This window comes from Podarcis liolepis (assembly GCF_965112155.1).
Source record: "Podarcis liolepis genome assembly, chromosome: 1".
Classification (NCBI taxonomy): domain Eukaryota; kingdom Metazoa; phylum Chordata; class Lepidosauria; order Squamata; family Lacertidae; genus Podarcis; species Podarcis liolepis.
Window position 1 is genome coordinate 63,863,554 of NC_139554.1, and position 22,073 is coordinate 63,885,626.

The following is a 22,073-nucleotide window of genomic DNA, read 5'->3' on the forward strand; positions in this document are numbered from 1 at the left end:
GTATGTTTGTTGTCTCTGAAAGAGGAATAATCTATATCTGGCAGATAAAAACATTTTAAAAATATTGTAATCAATTAGACCTCTTTTCAGCTAAGTAGGTCATTCTAGACTTAAAATAATCTCTATGAATTCAAAAATCAGGTAATGGCAACGGTGGGCAAGTAAAAAAAAAAAGAATCAGATGCATGTTTCACTGTGGATGGCAAAAATGTTCTCTCACATAATTGCTCTTTTGATGTAGGATGAAAAATGCTCAGAGGGCTGAATACCTTAAGCTGGTTGGGTGGTACTTATCTCAGCTGTTTACATTAAGTCAGGGACTGCCAATGTTGCACCTGCAGGCTCCAGTGTGACCTCTGTTATCTCTTATGACACCCACAGAAGGTCTAAGTAAATATTCATTTTGCGTTATGCCATGTCCCATGCATCCATTTTGTGATATGCCATGGCCTCGCGGGAACCATTTTGTGAGAGGGACCCACAACACCTCTCCAAATTCTAAATGTGCCCACTGGACCAAAGGGGTTGGCAACCCCTGTACTGAGAGTTGGTCACAGTCCTAGTTAAGGCAAGCCTAGTCATGTGGTGAAAAGTAGACCTGAGTTCCCCCCACACACACTACAACATAATTTAACATGTGAAATGGGTACTCCTTAGAGAAGCATGTACTGGCAATAAACTAAATTTGCACAGTCTCTTCTTCCAGCGCTTTTGCAGGGAAGTCACACAATTATCCTCTGAAAGTTGGTCCTCCACGTGGAGTACCTGCCTCACATTACTCTATGTACATGGTGGGAGGGCAGGACATGCAGCCACTTAGCCAATCTATGAAACAAAGTACAGTGGTACCTTGGTTTATGAACTTAATCTGTTCTGGAAGTCCGTTCTTAAACCAAAGCTGTTCTTAAACTGAGGTGCGCTTTCCCTTCTGAGGCCTCCCGCTGGCAGTGCCCTTCCACCATTCGGCTTCCATCCGTAGACCAAGGTAAAGTTCGCTAACCACAACACCTACTTCCAGTTTTGCAGAGTTTGTATACCAAATATGTAGTTCGTTAACAGGGCTGTTCATAGACCGAGGTACCACTGTATATGATCCAAAGCAAGGAATCCCAGATAGAAATATAAGGACAACTGCTGCCCAAAACATAGGAAACTGTAGGATACTTTGTGACACTACTGAATTTGACAAGCTAATGGTTTTACATGCATTAAGGTGATTTCTCATAGGTTGCTGATAATCTGAAGTCACTGTTTGTTCTTTATGACAGCCTCACCCTGTATAAAACACCATTTCTGAATTGTGGATGTTCTCCCTAGCTCACATGATAAATGAGCTTGCAGTTATATATTTAAAACTGGAAGAACGCTGCTGCTACTGCTGCTACTGTTTAACTTTTATTTAGCGCCAGCAGGGGCTAGGCACTGTACAACCCCTTCTGTTTAATTGCCAGCTTTCACGTTGCGTTTCCCCTATTCGCACATCTCATTAACACCTGAAGTGTGGACGTGTGCATCTTCCCTGCAAAGAGAAGCATATGATGCACATCTCCCATGGGGAGAGATATACAAGTTCCTATTTGGGCAATAATGACTTTCTCCCGCATTTCCACATATCATTAGTGTCCAGAGCTGGTCCTCAAGGTATTATCAATTCCATCTGTGAATTTATTTCCACCTGTCTCCTTTGAAACCCCCAAACCCTGCAGCTTCACCATCCTATATCATTGCTTCACTTGTCCTTTGAGCATTCTGGCTCCAATTTATTGGCTCACGATGATTTGCAGTTATTCAGCACCACAATTCATAAAGAATAAGACTTAAAACTGATCTTGCCCTCCCAAGAGGAAGAAATGTTGTTATTTCACCAGGGGTTTAATGGATTTTAACTGTATGTTTTAACTTTTGCTGGCTTTGGGGTTCGATATCATTGTTTTTGTACTGGTTTCAATGTTCTTGAATGTTGTGTTTTTACTATTGTGAAGACCCATGGAGGTCCTGATGGGAGGTGAAAAGCAAACGACAAGTGTTCATATATATATATATATATATATATATATATATATATATATATATATATATTTGCTTTCGTAGATTTTCACGGGTACAGGAATGCAGGTTTTGGTGTCTTCGGGTGTCTTCCCGTGTAAGAGTTGGGGTGTCTAGGCGACGTTTCGACGAGGTCTCACTCGTCATCTTCAGGCTGGTGCTTTCGGCTTCTTGTTACTGGAACAGAGCAGGATCTCAGTGTTTGAGTTCCTATAAATACTGTTGAGGGGGTGTGGTGTATAGCCTCCAACGTTCTGGGCAGAGAGGAAGTTCCCAGGTTAGTGTGCCTTTTCTTCTTTTGTTCCTTAATTACTTGAGGGATATCTTGAGTGATTTCTTGAGTGATATTCTGAGTACCACTTAGGTGGGTCATTAAGTGTGGATTAGTTGCTAAAGCTTTCGTGTCTTGACCTCTTGAGCTTGTGAAGAGTTTTTCTGAGAAGATGGCTGTACTGCACTTAGTTGTGCTCTGGCTTGGCTTCGTGTATAGGGGCGAGCTGTGGTTTTGTGCCCTGTGCCAGCCAGATCCCCCTCAACAGTATTTATAGGAACTCAAACACTGAGATCCTGCTCTGTTCCAGTAACAAGAAGCCGAAAGCACCAGCCTGAAGATGACGAGTGAGACCTCGTCGAAACGTCGCCTAGACACCCCAACTCTTACACGGGAAGACACCCGAAGACACCAAAACCTGCATATATATATATATATATATATATATATATATATATATACACAATTAGACTACTATAATGCTGAAATCCATTTGTAGCATAAATGCACCCCTTAAAACATTCAGTGTTCTCAAATCAACCCGTGAAAACCTTTGGGAATCTTTGCCCCATCTCTCTTTGCTAGTTGAGAGTAAGTTTGTAGTCATTTTCACTTGATCTGAAAGGTTTCTTAAAACATTAAGAGGACCAGTATGTTGAACAGAAAGAAGAGCGCTTTTTCCCAGAGCATGCCACTGTTAATAGGGCGACGTGCGATTTTAGACAAAGAGGACATTTCTGAGATTTGCCTAAATGGTGTTGTTCTGTGGCTTCAGGCAAGGCTTTTCAACACATCCTCCACATCTGACAGGTGTTGTTATGCAAGTATCCTTCTTCTTAGTCCCAGAATGTCATCACATGATTAGAAAGCACATGTATTTAATTTGGATGACAGCTGCAGGGCCAATGTGAAAATTTGATAAAGAGGTAATTCAGGCAGGAAATTAAGAATCTGAAGTGGCATGGAGATCACAGTCTTATCTTGCAGCTAGATGTTGCCCATTGATTCACAGGGTTTAACAAAGAAAAGGGGGCATCAAGAAGAAAATGTCAAAGATAACAGCAAAATTTGAGGACGGGGAGGAATAAAAGATTGCTCTGAGTTTGAGAGTCCTGTCTGCCCAGAATTGGACAGAGGGAACAGTTGCCCAGAGAATACAACAATTCCTTTAGTGCCTGCTCATCTATAATTCCAATATAAAACTGATGCTTTCCTATAACGGTGTCCTTGATGAAGAGAGCTCTTGCCTGCATTGATGCCACAATAAAATGGTTAGTTTCAAAACTGTTACAGCAATTCATCATGGTATAAAATGATAAGTTTTTACTTGCCTCTTTCTATTGTCCAATCAAATGTTCCCTTTTCCCAGTATCACTGAGTCGATGAGAGCTAGAAACTCAAGACTTTAAAAAAATTGTAACTGTAGCACAAGCGGATTGGATAGCGTTTGGATTTTCCCACTTTCTGCTGAAAGCCATATATGTCTCTGAGAGGAAGCATGACAAATAACCCTGTGAATTTGGCCCCTGATGGATCCCAGCAGGGATTGGGGAATGCTTGTTGGCTCTGGGGCAATCCTTTGTCTTGGATGGTGGGGAGGTTGTAGAATCCACCTGCCCCTTCAAACACTGGGGTATCCCATTAAAGGGATCCAGGGGGAGTGGTCATGTCTGTGTGCCCAGGCAGGGCCAGGGCCAAAGGCACTCCCCCAAATAGTGGTCCCTGCAGCAGTCACCCTATGTGATGTACATAAGTCGTAGGAACGTGGCTTGACCACGCATGACTTGTGGGCGGGCCGGAAGTATTTCGATTGCCCCATGCCCAAGCCAAACCTCTTTCATCTGTTTTCAATAAAGTTGTGGCCTGTTTCGATCCAAACCAGTCTTGGTGGTCTTTTATTTATCTGGGGTTGGGGACTGGGGAGCATGATGCCTGGACCCACAATGCTTGTTGGCTCTCAGCAAGAGCAACAGGAGTTCTAGAAGGAAACAGGAACAATTTGCTGTGTTACCTGCTGGTCACACATACACAGCAGCTGTGTGCAGAGTATTAAGGGAAAAGGGAAACAGTGATATGGACAACATCAAAGCCGCTGCTCTCCTTTCTTACAGTTCTTTAAGTGGGAAAGGACTCTCTCAAGCAGATGACTGACAACTCTTCAAATGGAGGACTGCCCTCTGTAAAGCAGGGCACATGGACCCCCTAAGTGTGAGTAGAAAGCCATGGGTAACTCATGTGGTGAGCTCTAGGTTTTTTTGGACTAAAAACTCCCATACAGCCAACACGATTAATGATCAGGAAAGATTGGACTTGTGGTCCATTGCATGTGAAGGTTGCTACACTGGCTTTCCCTTATGGAGAACGATAGAAGTATTTTGTGACACAGATTGCTGTTGGGTGAGGGAAGAGATAGAAACAGTGAGCTGAGCTGACTTTTTGAAGCTGTATAAACTAACAGCAAAGGGGGCTAAATAGCCGCCCTCTCTGGAGATCTGATATGAGGCTGCAAAGCTTGCTTTGTCAGTGTGTTTCAGCTGTGTGCTTCTACCCATGCTCAACTTGTATATTTGTAAATATACTCAAATATTGCAAAACACAGTAAGCCTCCAGGAATTATTCCTACCAAAGGAAATGTGCTTTTTTATTTTTAAAGAATGATAATGAATTCATTAATCTTGACACTTTTCGGGAAATGTAATTTATCTTTTCTGAAAGGCTGTAGTCTCAAGTAAAACTGTTTTGAAACAAGACCTGACATGAGTTCTGGTCGGTGCTCATGTTAATCAAAAACATAGCATGTGGGTTACCTTCTTTTGCTTCGCTTCCCGTGACTTTTCTACTGTGAAATCCTGAATTAATGTCTTCATTAGGATGTGGGAATATTGCTCCATTTAGCCCAGATTCTCCACAGCTTTTTTGGGGAGATATGTCATTTACTATTTGTCCAGGTTTGGTTGCATTAGTGCAGGAAGCTTACTGAGGAGCCTAGCAAACAAATTAAACGGTTATTTTTCTTTGTGGAAAGAACAATGCTTGCTAGGATTCAGAGTGACGTTAAGGAAGAAAAACTCTTGGGCTAGACCTACCGCCCGCCTCCACCCCCCAGAAAAAAGGATATGAGGAGAATATCCAGATAAATGAATTCTTTTACCCGGTGGAATCCCAGGAGAAAATAAGTAGACAGAAACAGAAGTGTGCAGAATACAAAATGTGGTGATGGCTGCCACTGTGGATAGCTTTAAAGGGGGATTAGACATATACATAGAGGATAAGGCTATCAGTAGTGACTAGGCATGATGGCTTCATGCTACCCCCCAGGAAGAGAGGCAGTCTGAAATCTAGTCACTGGAGAACAGCAGCGGGAGGACTATTGTTCGCAAGTGGGCAGTAGCTTGTGGACTTGCTAGAAGCATCTGGCTGGTCACTGTGGGAAATGTTATGCCAGATGAGAGGGAAGTTTGGTCCCGTTTCAGCAGAGCTATTCTTGTGTTCCAAAATGGTATGAGGAGGGGTCTGTATATTTGTGGATTCCACCAAACCTTGAAATTGGATCAACAAAAAGTCGTGCCCAAAAATGTGAGGCAGGCATCTCTTGCTGCAGGAACTAGATTGAAATGTTGGGCTTAATTGTGTGTTTGGGAACTTTTCCATGTGTAGCACAGGTTCCAAGCTGTTGGCATTTAGATAGCTCTTGCAGACCCTCCAAATGTTCCTGTTTTCCAGGGACGTCCCTGATTTAGAGAAGCCATCCCGGTTCCTGATTTGATCCCAGACTGTCCCACTTTTCCTTAGGATGTCCCTATTTTTATTGGAGAAATTTTGGGGGGTATGGAGTTATCCGAACCTGAGCCGTCTGAAGGCAATCTTGTATAGGGAAGGTTTTTTAATGTTTAATGTTTTGTTATGTTTTTATATACTGGTATGTTGGAAGCTGCCCAGAGTTGCTGGGACAACCCAGTAAGACGTGCAGGGTATAAATAGTAAAATTATCATTATGGAATGGGACGTCCCTATTTTAATTGGTTAAATTTTGGAGGGTATACTATTGTTTGGTTCCTGTCCTGGTTGTCTGAATCCACCTTGGTTGTCAGATTGTTTTCTAGCTGTTGCACGCATCACCTCCTCCTGAAATGAGAGCTGAAGACACTGATACACAAGGGTTGGCAATATATCAAAATAAGCAGGGCTCCCATCTTATACATTTAAGAATCGTGTAGAAAAAGAGATTTATTTTTCAGGATTAGAAGTTCTGAACATTCACTGTTTTACAAAATGAATAAAAATGCCGGAACACTGTCCTCTTTTACATCTGGTCACCCTAATCTGCACAATCAGACAAAGATCAGATACAGTCTTCCCAGGCAGCCCAAAATCTATGGAATCTCACTGCTGGTCATTACTATAGGGAATAATCCAACAGCGTCAAACAAAATCTTCTTACATTATGATCCTAAACACAAAAATCATTAACAGTGAATACAGCTGGACCAGTTCTGACACAATAATAATCAGCCTTCGTAGAATTATGCTCCTAAGAATAATATACACAAAGGTTTGTAAACACACAATTATATTACTCCCTGCTCCACCCAAGGTTCTTTCCTTGGAATTCCACAGGAAATTTACATTCTGTTATTACAGTTTCATTGTGCATTTCTCCATGGAGGAAAAACATTGCACTGAGCATCCTGCACACTGATTTCCAAAGGGGTGCCATTCACTGAAGCTGTTAAATCACCCCCATTATCAGTGTAGCAGGCCTGGGTTATGCATTTGGGAAGCAGACAGGACTTCTGGTATGAATACCCTGATTACTTTTTTTTATGAAAAGGCATAACAAAGAGGCAGACATAATTAAGTCACATGTTTTCCATCCCTGTGTCTCCATCCAGAAAACATTTTACATGTTTATTTCTATCTGTTGCCCAGCTCAGTAGTGGCATAGCTACAGTGACAGCATGATGGCCCTATTGAGATGTGGCAAACCACATTGAGTTCCATTGTTTCGTTGCAATGCAGGGTTGCATTCAGCATAATGCGAAGTAGTGCTCTGTGTGAGCAGAACAACTTCTACACATGCAGCAGGGCTTCCCTCTCTCTCCTGCCCTATCCACAATATATTCTGGCAGGTCCCTCACACACACCCCCCCCCCGAGCACATTTCTTGCCACATGGCAAGTTATTTGCATTTATATTTTTATCTAAGTGGTGTTTTAAGTTTTAACAATGGACACTGCCCTGATACATTATGGTATGGTGGTACAGAAATAGTTGCATGAATAAATAAATAAATAAATAAACGCTATTCTTAATATACATTAATATGTTGAGATTAATCAAATCCATTGTTAGCAATTAATAGAAATATTTCTATCCTGCCCATTTCCTAAGGATCCTACTTGAGTAATCTCCCTCCACTGTTTTTACATTTACCCACAGCAGGTCTGTGTGGTTGTTTAGCCTGAGAGGCAGTAGCAGATCCAAGAACACTCAGTGTTTGAATGAATATTTGAACTAGGGTCCCCCAGGACTGTTAAGTTCAACAGTCTTTTCAGTAGTTTCTCCTCCTGTCCCATTCTTGCTGCCACTTTCTTATTGCTGAACCAGCTAAACAGCGCCAAATGCTCAGGGAACTGTAAAATTTTGTTGGATCAAGCTCTAAAGTCGGGGCTCATTATACATATGAAGTATGTGCTAAATTCAAAGTTTGGATCAAGTTTCAGAACCATCACTTGCTCTTTCTGCCATAGAGGGGTTTGAATATGCTAATTTAATCACCCACTAGGTGGCAGTGATGGCACATTTAGGTCCACTGTGTAAGACCTACGGGTCAAATTACCACAGCGTGGCCAGGGCATATTCAGCAGGATCACTTATTAGCACCTCAGTCAATATGTTTACTTCTAATTAAGTTCAACTGACTTCTGCAAGCTTTATTTTGGAGTAAGCTTCACACATCACTCCAGTGTGGGCTCCCACAACCCAATGTAGAAGGACGTTTAAGAGCACCATAAGGAATATTATGGGTTGTATTCAGCTGATAGCCTTAGGGCTACACTGAATACAATCCAATACTTTTCCAAAGAGGAACGATGTGGCCTACATCTCCCATGCAGCAGCATCATGCTTTGCAAAAGGTGACCATGAATATGACCACCACACTTGCATGTTTATTGCACCAGTATATTAACGCCCTGTATTTTAATGCCGCATACATGGAGTTATCCCAGGGCTGGCTGGCCCATAAAGTGTGGTGAGGTGGTTGCCTCAGGTGACAGGCTGTGGGCAGCTGGGAAGGGCAGCAGATTTGAGCTCCAAGAAGAATGCCTCTTGCTGTCTCCTGCACTTGTCACCTTTTACCTCCACCATTTCTTCCTGCTCCTCTCTGGCCTCCTTTTTTCTCCCCCACAGCCTTCAGCATATCGGAGCTTCCCTGGGCCACCTCCAGCTGCCTCAGCCACAGAAAAGGAGGCAGCTAGGTGTGGCTACCATTTTTTGTTTTGCCTTAAGCAGCAAAACATTCTGGGCCAGCCCTAAATTATCTCATTACATCCTTACCGCCCGAGACTGTGAAGAGCACAACCCTGTGCTCAGAGACAGTCACTTGCCAAAAACCACCCAATGAATTTCACGGATGAGCTTTCTCCTCCTAAATCATACACTCTGAGCCACCCTGGTTCTCCTGAGTACAGTGGCACCTTGGTTCTCAAACGCCTTGGTACTCAAACAACTTGGAATGCAAACACTGCAAAACCAAAAGTGTTCTGGTTTGCGAACTGTTTTCAGAAGCCAAACGTGCTCCATTTTGAGTGTTACGCTTCCGATTTGAGTGCCACACTTCCGTTTTGAGTGTTACACTGAGGTCCGTCAGTTTTTGCTATTTATTTTGCATGGGGGGGGGGGGTTGTGGCTCTTTTTATGACTGTGTGGAACCCTGTTCAGCTACTGATTGATTGATTGATTGATTGATTGACTGACTGACTGACTGATTGATTGTGTGACTGCAGATTGTGTTACTGCTTTCATTTTATGGATCAATGGTCTTGTTAGATAGTAAAATTCATGTTAAATTGATGTTTTAGGGGTTGTTTTTAAATGTCTTGAATGGATTAATCCATTTTGCATTACTTTCTATGGGAAAGTGTGCCTTGGTTTTGGAACGGGCTTCTGGAACGGATGAAGTACCACTGTACTGTATAGAACCAAAGTACCACTGTACTGTATAGAGTTCCAAATCTAGCCTAAGAACCTTTCATTCTGCTGCACTGCATGGGAATTTAACAAAGCTTCTCGCCAACTCCACCCTGTGCATCCACGCAAAGGCCCTCAGTCGCATTTTCAGTGAGGAACGGTTTTCAAATGCAGACACTATTCAATTTACCCAGAAATATATCCGTTTAACAAGGCCTAAAACATGAAGCAATGAATCAATAATAAATCTCAAAGGCCTCAAAATGAATCCCAGGACAGTTGGTTTTTAATCTACTAAGAACTTAAAGCTGATATGAAGTTTGAAGAATTTGGCAATGATATTGCATTACTTTGCGGCAGGCTTTTGCACTTACACTACCTGAATAACAAACGCAGTGTCTTGCTGTATATAATGAAAGTTACAAGCCTGCTACTGCAACATAGTGTGGCTAGCTTTTCTAGCTATTTCAAAACTATTGCAGTTTGGTTTCCTTCTGGAGCCATAAAAACAGTGAAGCCAAATTAAAATAAGACTGGAAAATTGCTGTGTGTAAATCACATGAATATAATAAAATAGTTAAGATGACAGATTTAGTGAGAATTAGGAAAGGCGACTCTATTCAGAATAATCTCATAATCAGGTGGGAACCAATGATTGCTGCCAGCCATTGCATGGAGGTACAAGTTTTGCAAAGCTATCCACATTAACCTTGGCACTGTCTAAGCCAGTGTTTCCCAACCTTTTTTGGGCAAAGGCACACTTGTTTCATGAAAAAAATCTCGAGGCACACCACCATGCCAGATGGGGAAAGGTCACTTTTTACTTATGTAAAAAAAAAAAAAAAAAAATAGTAACAGCATAGAAGGTAATGGTTAGGCTAGCATCCCTCTTCCAAATATGCTAGGTTTTTATTTGCAGGGACTGTTCTACATGGGAAAGCATTCAGCACTGTCATTCTCCCATCTGCCATCTGAATTGGTACTATTCTGGGTCAACTTACTCTGCTGCATGTGTAGATGAAAATGGCACCAAGTGTGGGGGAGGGGGCAGAACAGGTTTCAGATACAGGATATTAAGCATACACGTACTTCAGATTGAACTGGTTGCTTGCTTTGCAAGTTTTCATTTCCCAAATGACTGCCTTGGCAAGCGCAATACCTACCAGGCTCAACGCCGGTCTCGCGCTGCCGCTTCCCGCGCTCTCAAGGACCCGGGAGGAGGAAGGCATGAAGGGAATCCCGAAGGCGCGAAAACCTCGCGCATGCGCAGGCCTTCCGCCTGCGACAGCCCAGTAGGCCGGCCGAAGCGAGCGGCGATGGGATGTGGGAGGGAGCTCGCTCGCCGCCCCGTGTGTGCCTATGTGGGGCACGTTACAGCCCCGTGACGTCAGCGCCACGCAGGCAGCCAGGCAGGCAGACGGCGAAAGCCCCGCGCTGGGCGGCCTCTCCTCGCCGCCGCCGCCCCGCCTCTCGCCGCCCGACTCGCCCGCCTCCCTCCCACGGCACACCAGGCAACGTCTCGCGGCACACTAGTGTGCCGCGGAACACCGGTTGGGAAACACTGGTCTAAGCCTCTAATTATTGCTAATTGGCTGTCTTCCTCTCCCAGCACAACAGTGGCTTGTACTTTCTCATCTTTAGTTTTAGTGGTCTGTATTAGGGAAGGGGGGGTTCTTATCCATCACCATCCACAATACAGTTTGTAGATACAAATATATACCAGTACAAAGTATCTTTGTTGCTCCAGCAATTCATGACCACCCTGCTGAGAGCCTCAGAGCCCACTCCTGCCTCTCTCCACCGGGCCCAAGGTGGGGCCTGACAGGCTTCATAAGGACTGGTGCTGCCCAGCAGAGAGCGCTGTTTCTTCTTTTAAATTGCTTTTAAATTGTGTGTGTGTGTATTTTTAGTGTTTGAACTGTTTTTAGCTGGGTTGATTGACACCCTATGTCCTTTTAAAATGTGTTGGGGGGGTTATTGGGTTGCTGTTGTTTTTATTTTGATTATGTATTTTGTGGTTTTATATTCTGATTTTATCCTGTGAACCGCCCTGAGACCTGCGGGTAAAGGGCGATATATAAATTCTAACAACAACAACGGCTCTGACTCACACTTTTGTCAGACTCATACACTGGCAGACATCACAAGACCCCAGACAGGATGAGCTGACATACTTTAAACCACATATATTTTGATGGAACTTAGCTTACTATCATCAGAGCAGAATAACTTTAGCAATATCTAATAAAACTACATGTTTGCTCTGTGCTGGATTTTGAGGCTTCCATGGAAGCCTAAAGGGGAAGCAAGATGGGGGGGTGTTTATTCTGTGAGCCCCTACCATTCTATGCTCAGGTTGCATATATATGAGTAAAACCATGTAATCTAAAGACACCACAGTCTACACAGGCCTTCATTCTGAGGAAACTGAACCCTGGCTAAGCATTTATAGCTCCTGGAGTTTCTCACCACTTGGAGACTGGGGTGGTGCATAACAATAAAAAAATTCAGACATAAATCAGATATCAGGAATCACAAGACAGAGAAACCAGTAGGAGAACACTTCAGTCTCCCAGGACATTCTATACAAGATCTCAAAGTAGCTGTCTTATTACAAAAGAATTTCAGAAATACAGTGGTACCTCGGGTTAAGTACTTAATTTGTTCCGGAGGTCTATTCTTAACCTGAAAGTGTACTTAACCTGAAGCACCACTTTAGCTAATGGGGCCTCCTGCTTCTGCCACACTGCCGGAGCACGATTTCTGTTCTCATCCTGAAGCAAAGTTCTTAACCCGAGGTAATATTTCTGGGTTAGCAGAGTCTGTAACCCGAAGTGTATGTAACCTGAAGTGTATGTAACCCGAGGTACCACTGTAGACTGGAAAGAGAAATTGCTGAATTGCAACTTATTACCAAACTTAAAACCATGAAGAGACCTGGTCTGAATAGAGACATTGGATTCTTATCTCATTATACATGATACAACTATTTTTAGCCATCTCACCCCTTGCTTTTTCCTGTAAGACCAATTGCAGTCCTTAACAGTCGTCAACAGGTTTACCACACCTATCAGCCAATCACCCATTCCCACCACCCTTCTGAGTAATACCCCTCCCCACCCTCTCACTATATATAAGGGTCTGGTGACTTCTGTTTCAGTGTATCTGAAGAAATGTGCATGCACACGAAACCTCATACCGATAACAAACTTAGTTGGTCTCTAGAAGGTAAACGGCGTTTCCGTGCGCTGCTCTAGTTTGCCAGAAGCGGCTTAGTCATGCTGGCCACATGAACCGGAAGCTGTACACTGGCTCCCTCGGCCAATAAAGTGAGATGAGCGCTGCAACCCCAGAGTCGGCCACGACTGGCCCTAATGGTCAGGGGTCTCTTTTCTTTACTTAAGGTGCTACTGGAAGGAATTTTAAAATTTTGTTTCAACAATAAAAAATGTTCAACTTGTGTGTCAAGTTTAAATACTGTATACCATTTGTTTCTCTAGGGAGGAACCTCGTTGATCTTAGAAAGGATGGTGTAGAGGGGGCCAACACTGCAGAGAAGGAGCACAGTGCACCCATGTTGCTGTGAGGAAAGGGTAAATGAAAACTAAATGCACCGGCATCTGTCTGTCTTTCATTGTAAAGCAATACAGTACTGTGAAAAGCAGTGGGAGAGGTCTGAGAAGAAAGGTGGGGGTGCGAATTATTTGATTCCTGAGAGTATGCGGCAGCCTTACACAATAGGCAGCCTAGTATCAATTAGGTTTCCAAGACAAAAGGCTCTGTGTGTATTCACCGCTTGCTCAGAAATAAGGCTATTGAAGCATATCGCAGCTCTTTTGCCTGGAAGCAGAGATTAGGAGCAGCTGTGTGGGCTCTCCCTGCTGTGGGTGCACAAGCAGTAATAAGGGGGTGTGATTGTGTAGCGCAGGGGGCAGCGGTGGCACTGCAGCGGAAGCTGGGCAAAGCCAATCCAGCAAAGATGATGAGAAAAGTCTTGAAAATACTGTACTTAGCCTTTTTTTAACCACAGAGGAAACAGTAGGCTTAAGGTCCCAAATTATATGGGCTCCACAAAATGAGTTACAGACCTCTCACTCTTGCAGCACCAGCCCCATCAACACAATAAATATAAAACAGCATTGTACCGCTTTAAATGGGCATAGCTTCCCCCTAAGAATCCTGGGCACTGTAGTTTGTTAAGGAAGCCAAAAGTTGTTCGGAGACCCCTATTCCCCACAGCGAGAGACAATCCCCTCATTCCCAGGAGAGAAGGATTAATTGTTAAACCATTCTGGAACTCTGCCACCAGTGAACCCACACAGCCCAAATGTTGCTGCCACCCTAACCCTGTGTTTGGGGTTCAGCTCCACCCCACTGCACACACCATTACTGGGCACAAGGTGTTGTACAGGATGTTTCAAAAGCCATGGAGAAGGGAGGTTGAAGGAAATAGGTTTGGCCGATGTCAGTAGGCCATAAAAATCAGAACTAAACATGACTTTCAGACTAGGATGCCTACAAGTTGCACGGGCTGCACCAAATCCATTTTAAAAGAAGCAAGGCCATATGTTTATGGAGTGCACACACAACGGCCAGCTGATTTTGTGGAAACACAGCAAGACAACAAGGACTTCAAGTGCATTGTAACAGACATAGACATCCTGTCTGAATGTGCCTGGGCTGTATCTCTTGACACTCTAAAACACAAAACAGGCAGAGAATAGCATTCAGAGATTTAATGATTTTTTTCCACAGACATGATAGAAGGAAGTCTGGAATGCTCCAGACAGATAATGGTAAATAGTTTCTAAGCAAGTCTGTAAGCAGTCTGTTTAAACAAGTTGGGGTTCATCACTTTGTCACCAATAATGATGTCAAAGCTGGTGTTGTGGTGCAATTTAATAGCATTACAGACAAGAATGTGGAGGCATTTTAAATCTAACAATACCTTCAGCTATAGTGACATGCTGACACAATTCTTAAAAAGTTATAGTCAAAGCTAAACAGAAGTATCACCACCAGGTCTGTCAATATTAAGAGTTTCAAGGCTCTAGTAGGGAGCGCGAGAGAATCCTGCTGAGCAGAAAAGGACATATTCCCAACCAATACACTTAAAAAAACCAAAAACCTGCCTTTCATAATGGACATCAAAGGAGGTTATGATACTTTGTGCCTTTCACAAACATATTGTTGAGCACTTCTTTGGACCCTTACTGTATTGTGTAGTATTTCATGAACGCCTATAATCCCTGGACCCAGCAAGTGTTAGAATTATCAAGCCTTGGGGTATTAAGATGGATGCCAGACCTTTCTAATTCCTGGATACAGCCAGTGTTAAAAGTTAAGCAAGCCTTCAAATTCCAGGAAATAGCCAGACTTGCACCTGAGAGATGGGCCATTAAGAGAACAAAGAATCAAAGGGCTCCTATGAGACTGCAAATGGGTTTCTCTCGACAGATAAAGTCAGAGTTGAGAGTTGAGAGGTTAGAGTTAGGAGTGATGTGGCCTAGAAGCAAAGTAAAGGGTAAAGGTAAAGGGACCCCTGACCATTAGGTCCAATTGTGACCGACTCTGGGGTTGCGGCGCTCATCTCACTTTATTGGCCGAGGGAGCCAGAGTACTGCTTCCGGGGAATGTGGCCAGCATGACTAAGCCGCTTCTGGTGAACCAGAGCAGAGCACAGAAACGCCGTTTACCTTCCCACCGGAGCAGTACCTATTTATCTACTTGCACTTTGACGTGCTTTCGAACTGCTAGGTTGGCAGGAGCTGGGACCGAGCAACGGGAGTTCACCCCGTTGCAGGGATTCGAACCACCAACTTTCTGATTGGCAAGCCCTAGGCTCTGTGTTTTAAGCCAGAGAGGCAGATTACGATGCTTGATGTCTGTTTGCATCCAAGACCGTGGCGATGGAAGAAACAAGATTCTCTTGGGGTGTTAATGCTGTGAACCCCCCTATTGTAGACTCAGGTTGTAGATGTGTAAACAAACCATATATCATATAGACACCACAATATTTATTGTGCCTTGTTTCCAAAAGGAAGCATGAACCCTAATTAAGCACCTGGAACCCCTGGAATCTCATAATGCTCGGAAATTGGGGTGGCAGGCAACAGTATAAATGTGCTTTAAATGTATGACATGGATGTGACCATAGATGGGGATGGTTTACTTCCAGCTAAGAAATACATGTTTTAAACCACCATGGTTTTTATCCACCATGGCTCTGAAGACTGTACTAATCTAAATGACATCTATATCCAATTGGGCCTCCACCGACCATTACTGAGAGAAGCTTGTTTAATTAGGTGCCCTGCTGGCAGCCCTGACAGAATCCACATTGCTAGCCTTTTCCATTGTAGGAAATTATGAAGGTTATATGGATTTAAACAATGCATTGCTGTACATGTGCTGCAAAACTGCAACTAAACATGGAACAAATCTTTCCAGCAATTAAGAAGTAGGCCTGGTGATTTATCCAATAGCTTCTATGATTAGTCAACTCAATGTGACATTGTGAGATCACTTCATCAGCCAAGAGCAACAACTGCTAACTTTACAGAGTTTTTGTGATACTCTAGCCACACAATTCTCTGCAGGGCTATTTTACACTGATACAACTGAACAATGCAAATCAACTGAAAGCCAAGAAACAGACCTTCTGGAACATCTTTATGTTGACCTGCGATTTTTTGCGCTATAAAGATGCAGTTAACTGGTTAATATGTGGCAATGGTCTGCTTGATGATGGGCAATGCTCATACTTCTTAACTTCTGAGGCTCATACTTCTTAACACAATTTTCACACTATAATTATAAACTTATTTTGCACCCTAGGCTCTTTTCAACCCCATGGGTTTTATTTCATCCCCCCCCCCTTCCCATCCCATCAACATGTCGCATTCAACCCTTTGGGAAACTGGTCTAGAAATAAATGATCAAATTGGGGGGGGGGGTCACAAATGTGATCTAGTCTGCCTTGTCACCACAAGGCTCTGGGCCATGCAATGACTTCCATAGCCAGACATCCAAATGTGGCTTAAAGGTTTAAGCACATTTTAATTTTGTGTCTGGAAAAACAGCAGGGGTATAAGTTGAGCCAGGTTGGAACACTAGCCACTGTGTAGAGTTTTGTTGAAGCATTGTGAGAAATAACCCACAATTGTGTAGCACTGGTGGTAATCTAAAACTTCTCTATTGGCAAGGTTGCCCAGTGCAGAAGTGGAAGTTTTTAGTTCAGCCATGGCCCTTGTTAAAACATCTCAACCTCCTTTTTTGCATTTGGCTCATAGGGTATGATATGGAATGATTCCCTTGACCAAGTCCAGCATATATTAGAACTAGCTATAGCTTCCCCCTTGTGTACGCAAAGGCCCGTTTGTTATCTCATGAACACACACTCTTGTTCTGCATCATTTTGTTTAACAGCAGCCTGATGGGGTCCTTCTGTCTAGCAGGCAGACTGCCCAGTACTTCTCGGAAGATTGTGTCAGGATTTTGCAGATACTTTTGCAGAGGTCTGCTGTGAGGCAGGGGTAGAAGATGGTTTAGTTTTCGTTACTTTCCTCTGTCTTCATAAGTTAGGTATTTTTTAAGCAGAGCATTATGACATGTGGCTTCTGTTCAGTCACTTTTATGAAGAGTCCCCTTCATTTCAGTATCAAGGGGTTCTTCTCAATGGGTTGCTTCTGATGCTTTCTTATTTAGGAAGGCGTCCTTTTAATTGTTGGCATTGTGGTCCAAACATCCAAACATATCTTATCAATATAGACCATTTGTTGTTGTTTAGTTGTTTAGTCGTGTCCGACTCTTCATGACCCCATGGACCAGAGCACGCCAGGCACTCCTGTCTTCCACAGTCTCCCGCAGTTTGGTCAAACTCATGTTAGTAGCTTTGAGAACACCATCCAACCATCTCGTCCTCTGTCGTCCCCTTCTCCTTGTGCCCTCCATCTTTCCCCACATGAGGGTCTTTTCCAGGGAGTCTTCTCTTCTCATGAGGTAGCCAAAGTATTGGAGCCTCAGCTTCAGGATTTGTCCTCCCAGTGAGCAATCCGGACTGATTTCCTTAAGAATGGATAGGTTTGATCTTCTTGCAGTCCATGGGACTCTCAAGAGCCTCCTCCAGACCATAATTCATAATTCAATATAGACCATAAAAAGGAAAAGGGACCCCTGACCATTAGGTCCAGTCGTGACTAGCTCTGGGGTTGTGGCGCCCATCTCGCTTTATTGGTCGAGGGAGCCGGCGTACAGCTTCCAGGTCATGTGGCCAGCATGACTAAGCCGCTTCTGATGAACTAGAGCAACGTACGGAAACGCCGTTTACCTTCCCGCCAAAGCGGTACCTATTTTTTATCTACTTGCACTTTGACGTGCTTTCAAACTGCTAGGTTGGCAGGAGCAGGGACCGAGCAACAGGAGTTCACCCCGTCGCGGGGATTCGAACCACCGACCTTCTGATCGGCAAGTCCTAGGCTCTGTGGTTTAACCCACGGCGCCACCCCAGTCCCTTAATATAGACCATACACACCTCATATATATTTTCACTGAAGTGGGGTGTGGACAAGTAAAGATGTGACTGCTAAGGAAGCAACTTGGACTCTTAAAATGTACTCCTGATTGTTCCCTGACAAGTGGGGCTTGTATTCAGAGTCATTTAATTTTCCACCAAACGGAAACACCCCCCTCCGCACTGCAAATTGTTCCTCCCGAGCGACCTCCCAAGCCAAAAGAACAGCAGAAAGACATTGCCGAAGCCCCCTCCTCTTGGAACGAGCTACATTCTGGAGTTTCCGGTCAGGAACTTTGAAGTACAGCTGATCCAAGCAGGACTTGAGGTCACCATCAATCAGTTCAGCAGTGACTTCAAGCCCTGCTTGGATTGGCTGGGATCTTCACTTGTAGTGCACCTTGAGTTCAAACTGCATGGCAAAGGGGGGGGAGAGAGATCAGCTGATGTCATGGTGATGTCAGGCGGCTGACAGACAGGTGGTCCCACACGCCAGTCAGAGTGGCCCACAAGGCATGGGGCAGCTGTTGATCCAGCCTACCACATTGAACAAGTTCCCACCCCTGATTGATTTTAAGATCCATGTTTTTGAAGCCTGGATGGAAATTTTTGTTGAGATTTAAGAAGATACTGAGACAGACCCTATTGGTCTCTTTAGCTCAATGTTGTTTGCATGAGATCTGTTTTTTAGCAATCATACTAAGGATGGAACCCTACATTTATGCATACCACTTTTAATCACGGGTAAACCATAGAAATTAGAAAGGAATTCCCTGCAGATGGGGGAGTGATACACCTGTATAAAGCTCTCCATCCATTGTGTGACCTTGTCCAGTTATTTCCTAACTGCCAAGTGGCGTTGCTAATAGGACTCCTAGTACAATACGTAAACCAGCCCCAAGCCAAGGCTTTCTGGTGACATTTTAAAACAGGTACTATTGAAAACACCAGTAAAACCCATGGCCTTCATTTTGCAAGGTTTCGCCCACGCGTCTGGCTACAAATTTGTTCTCTTTCATCAGGGTGTAACCTGATGCCAGTTGTCTTAATACCCCACAAATCCTCCAAGGTGTCTGTTGCATCTAATTTTGTATAAAAGGGCAACGGAAGGCTTTCCGCTCTTTACAGCTACCATAATTCCAGCAAGGCAAGTCTAAGACAGGTAACTTTTCAACAGATTCTTAATTAACACTGTTTCAGAAATGGTAAGGTCTTTGTAGAACTTTTTTTGAAAAAAGCCATTTAAAAAGGAATCTTCTCTGCCTTTTTAAATACATTTATTCTGTTTTGTTTGGTTTTTGGGTTTTTTTTAAGAATGTAAAAGTTTCCAGAGCTTATTTGTAAGAGCAATTGAGATATCTTTCTATTCAGCAGAAATGCCTTTTTTCATTATTTCATTATTTCATTATTTTCTCTCAAGTGTAACTGGATTAAGACTTCATTCTGCTGAACAAATCTCTTATCCTCTGACAATAACCTTAGCACTGTTTTGCTGACTTTACTCTATGAATGTATGCATACGTACCACTATCCTTTCTTTTTAAAAGCTTGCCTTTGTATCAGCATGGGAAGAATGGTAATATTGTCTGCTTCTAAAGATATGTTGAATTTTAAGTCTCAGTGTACTCCAGGACCTCTCTGCTTTGCACTACAGGATGAAGCCGATTAATTTCTTTGTCGCGTTGCTTTTCTGGCAAACTGTTTGCTGCAATTACTGCCAGCTGTCCAATATCACAATAGCACTGGAGAAGGAAGAGTGTGGTTTCTGCATCAGCGTGAACACAACATGGTGCTCTGGCTACTGCTTAACAAAGGTGAGGAGCCAACAGGTTAATAAGTATATGCATTTGTATGATTTGTTCACATGAAGGTAACGTGTACATTTAAGGACTTCTTCCGCATCAGATTGCATTGAACAGGTTGTTGACTTCTATATTCTCGGTGAACATAGCTTATGTTCAAGGCAGTAAGCACTTTATTGTTTGCTCAAAGAAGAAATTCTGCACACAAAGGAATTTGTTCCAGTTTATATGGTTTCCTATTTTGTTATAGAGCAATGTCACCCACTTGATACAGAACTAGGACAGCTAGTCTTATAACAAATGTTTCAGATTTGATAGGTCTTAAAATAGGAATTGATTTTAGTTTAACAAGCTGTCCAAAGATCACTGAAGTCAGGGAAGAACATAATCAATCACCTTAATTTGGGTTTGGGTAGGGTTTTTCAAAATCAAAGAAAGTCATGGTTAGACACTGCTAAAAGGCCGTTGGTGGGATGTGGATTTAACATTCAGACTCTCTTTTTTATGTCATGATTAGGATCTAATTGATCAGAACCTAGCAATGAGATATGTCCAGAACATCTGCACATTCAAGTCAGTTGTGTACGAGACTATCAAGATGCCAGGCTGTGCTGGTCACGAAGAATCGTTTTATTCCTACCCAGTGGCAACAGGATGTCACTGCGGGACCTGCAACACTGACACCACCGACTGCACCCGGAGAGGCTTGGACCCGAATTATTGTTCGTATGATCAAATTGAGATCAGCGAGTGAGGCTTGTCTTTCTCATCTTGCAAAAACTGTACAGTAATGAATGTCGGGGAAAGGGGCAATGTGTGCAGATATTACAGTACGGTTGCATCTTATGAGCGTTTAACTTGTGTTCTTTCAATCTTGCATGGTTGAAGGTCAGCCACTTGAAAATGCCCAAGTTAAATGCAAGGCAGAGAACTTAGAAGCTCTTTTCATGCCAGGTAACACAAGCAGACCCGGTACAGAAAGAGCTTTAAAGCTCTATGCCTTGCTGGGGGGGGGGGGGCATTCAGTGCTCTGGCTCCAGAAGGCTAGGGATGCTCATATGGGGGGTGGTTCCAAGGATTTGAGTATACACATTTTCATGTACATGCAGAACTTTTGGAACTGAACCCCTGCATAAGATGTGATTGTAATATCCTGCCAACTTTTTCTTTTTTTAAGTATTTGTGCAAAGAATACAACCTGTTGCATTCATCTTCAATGGCTTCATTGTGGCATCTTAAGCAAAAGGTGTTTTCGCCTGTGTCTTTCAAAGCACAGTTCCTTCACAGTCTGCTCCCGATACATCCTCCACTCTTTCCAAATCTCTCTTCAAGTACCAGCTTCTCTTTTGAAACAAAAAAAAAAAAATCCTGTATCTGAAGAAGTGTGCGTGCACACAAAAGCTCATACCAATAACAAACTTAGTTGGTCTCTAAGATGCTACTGGAAGGATTTATTATTATTATTATTATTATTATTATTATTATTATTATTATTATTATTTTGTTTTGACTACGGCAGACCAACATGGCTATCTACCTGTAACTGCAGCTTCTCTTTAGCATCCATTTAATAACTTACATGAGTTATTTAAGAGTTTCTCTACTGACTAGCTTGTTCAGAATGACATGATCACTTTCCTATTAAAGTTATATAACTGTGCAATCCTATGCATGTCTACTCAGAAGTAATCCCCATTTAAGTGTGTGCATAGGTAAGTGTGTATAGAGAGAGCTGCAGCCCCATCTATGGATCTATGTTGGTACATCAGTTTAATTTCACTTGGAATCAACTGTGAGAGAGTGCAGACTAAGGCGGTCCCATTGGACAGACCCCTAGCTTTAACTAGAAGAAAGTTCCCTTGCTTCAGGCATGCTGTTAGGGGGATACTTTGTGCCTTTTGTATCATTTCCAGACCTCTCGACCCTTTCTCCCTTTTTAAGTCTCCAGCCACCTACCACCTTAATTTGCCCAGGGGGCAAAATCCTGTTGGTTCCCCATAGCTCACAGTAAACTCTGACAGTAAAAACGATAGTTATTTTTCCCCTCTAAAAGTTGCCTTGAATTGGCTTACATTTGCATCCTATTTATAAAAATTAGCATGTGTATACTTTAAGCAAATTGGTATAATGAGCCTGGGCAGACTTCGGTCTTTCAAATTTCAGCGGTGCCCTGTGTGAGGCCAAAATTCAGTACCCACCCCATCCCCTGCCTCATTTTTTATTCTGCTCAGTTCACTTATGTCATAGTAGC

At 43.1% G+C, this 22,073-nt stretch overlaps 1 protein-coding gene across 1 annotated transcript; it reads left to right on the forward strand.

Annotated features, from left to right (window-relative positions):
- Positions 1 to 4,389: 4,389 nt before the first annotated feature.
- On the forward strand, positions 4,390 to 21,227 carry FSHB (follicle stimulating hormone subunit beta). The gene is made up of 3 exons (XM_083466192.1): positions 4,390 to 4,525; positions 19,675 to 19,834; positions 20,340 to 21,227. The coding sequence occupies exons 2-3, from the start codon at positions 19,676 to 19,678 to the stop codon at positions 20,574 to 20,576; spliced, it is 396 nt and encodes a 131-aa protein (XP_083322318.1). The 5' UTR covers positions 4,390 to 4,525; position 19,675; the 3' UTR covers positions 20,577 to 21,227.
- The last annotated feature ends 846 nt before the right edge of the window (positions 21,228 to 22,073 follow it).

What these genes read in the sequence shown, in the direction of transcription:
- FSHB (XM_083466192.1), top strand. Translation starts at nt 19,676, where the DNA reads ATGAAGCCGATTAATTTCTTTGTCGCGTTGCTTTTCTGGCAAACTGTT. An exon ending in CTGGCTACTGCTTAACAAAG is followed by an intron (nt 19,835 to 20,339) that starts GTGAGGAGCCAA and finishes TGTCATGATTAG; the next exon opens with GATCTAATTGATCAGAACCT.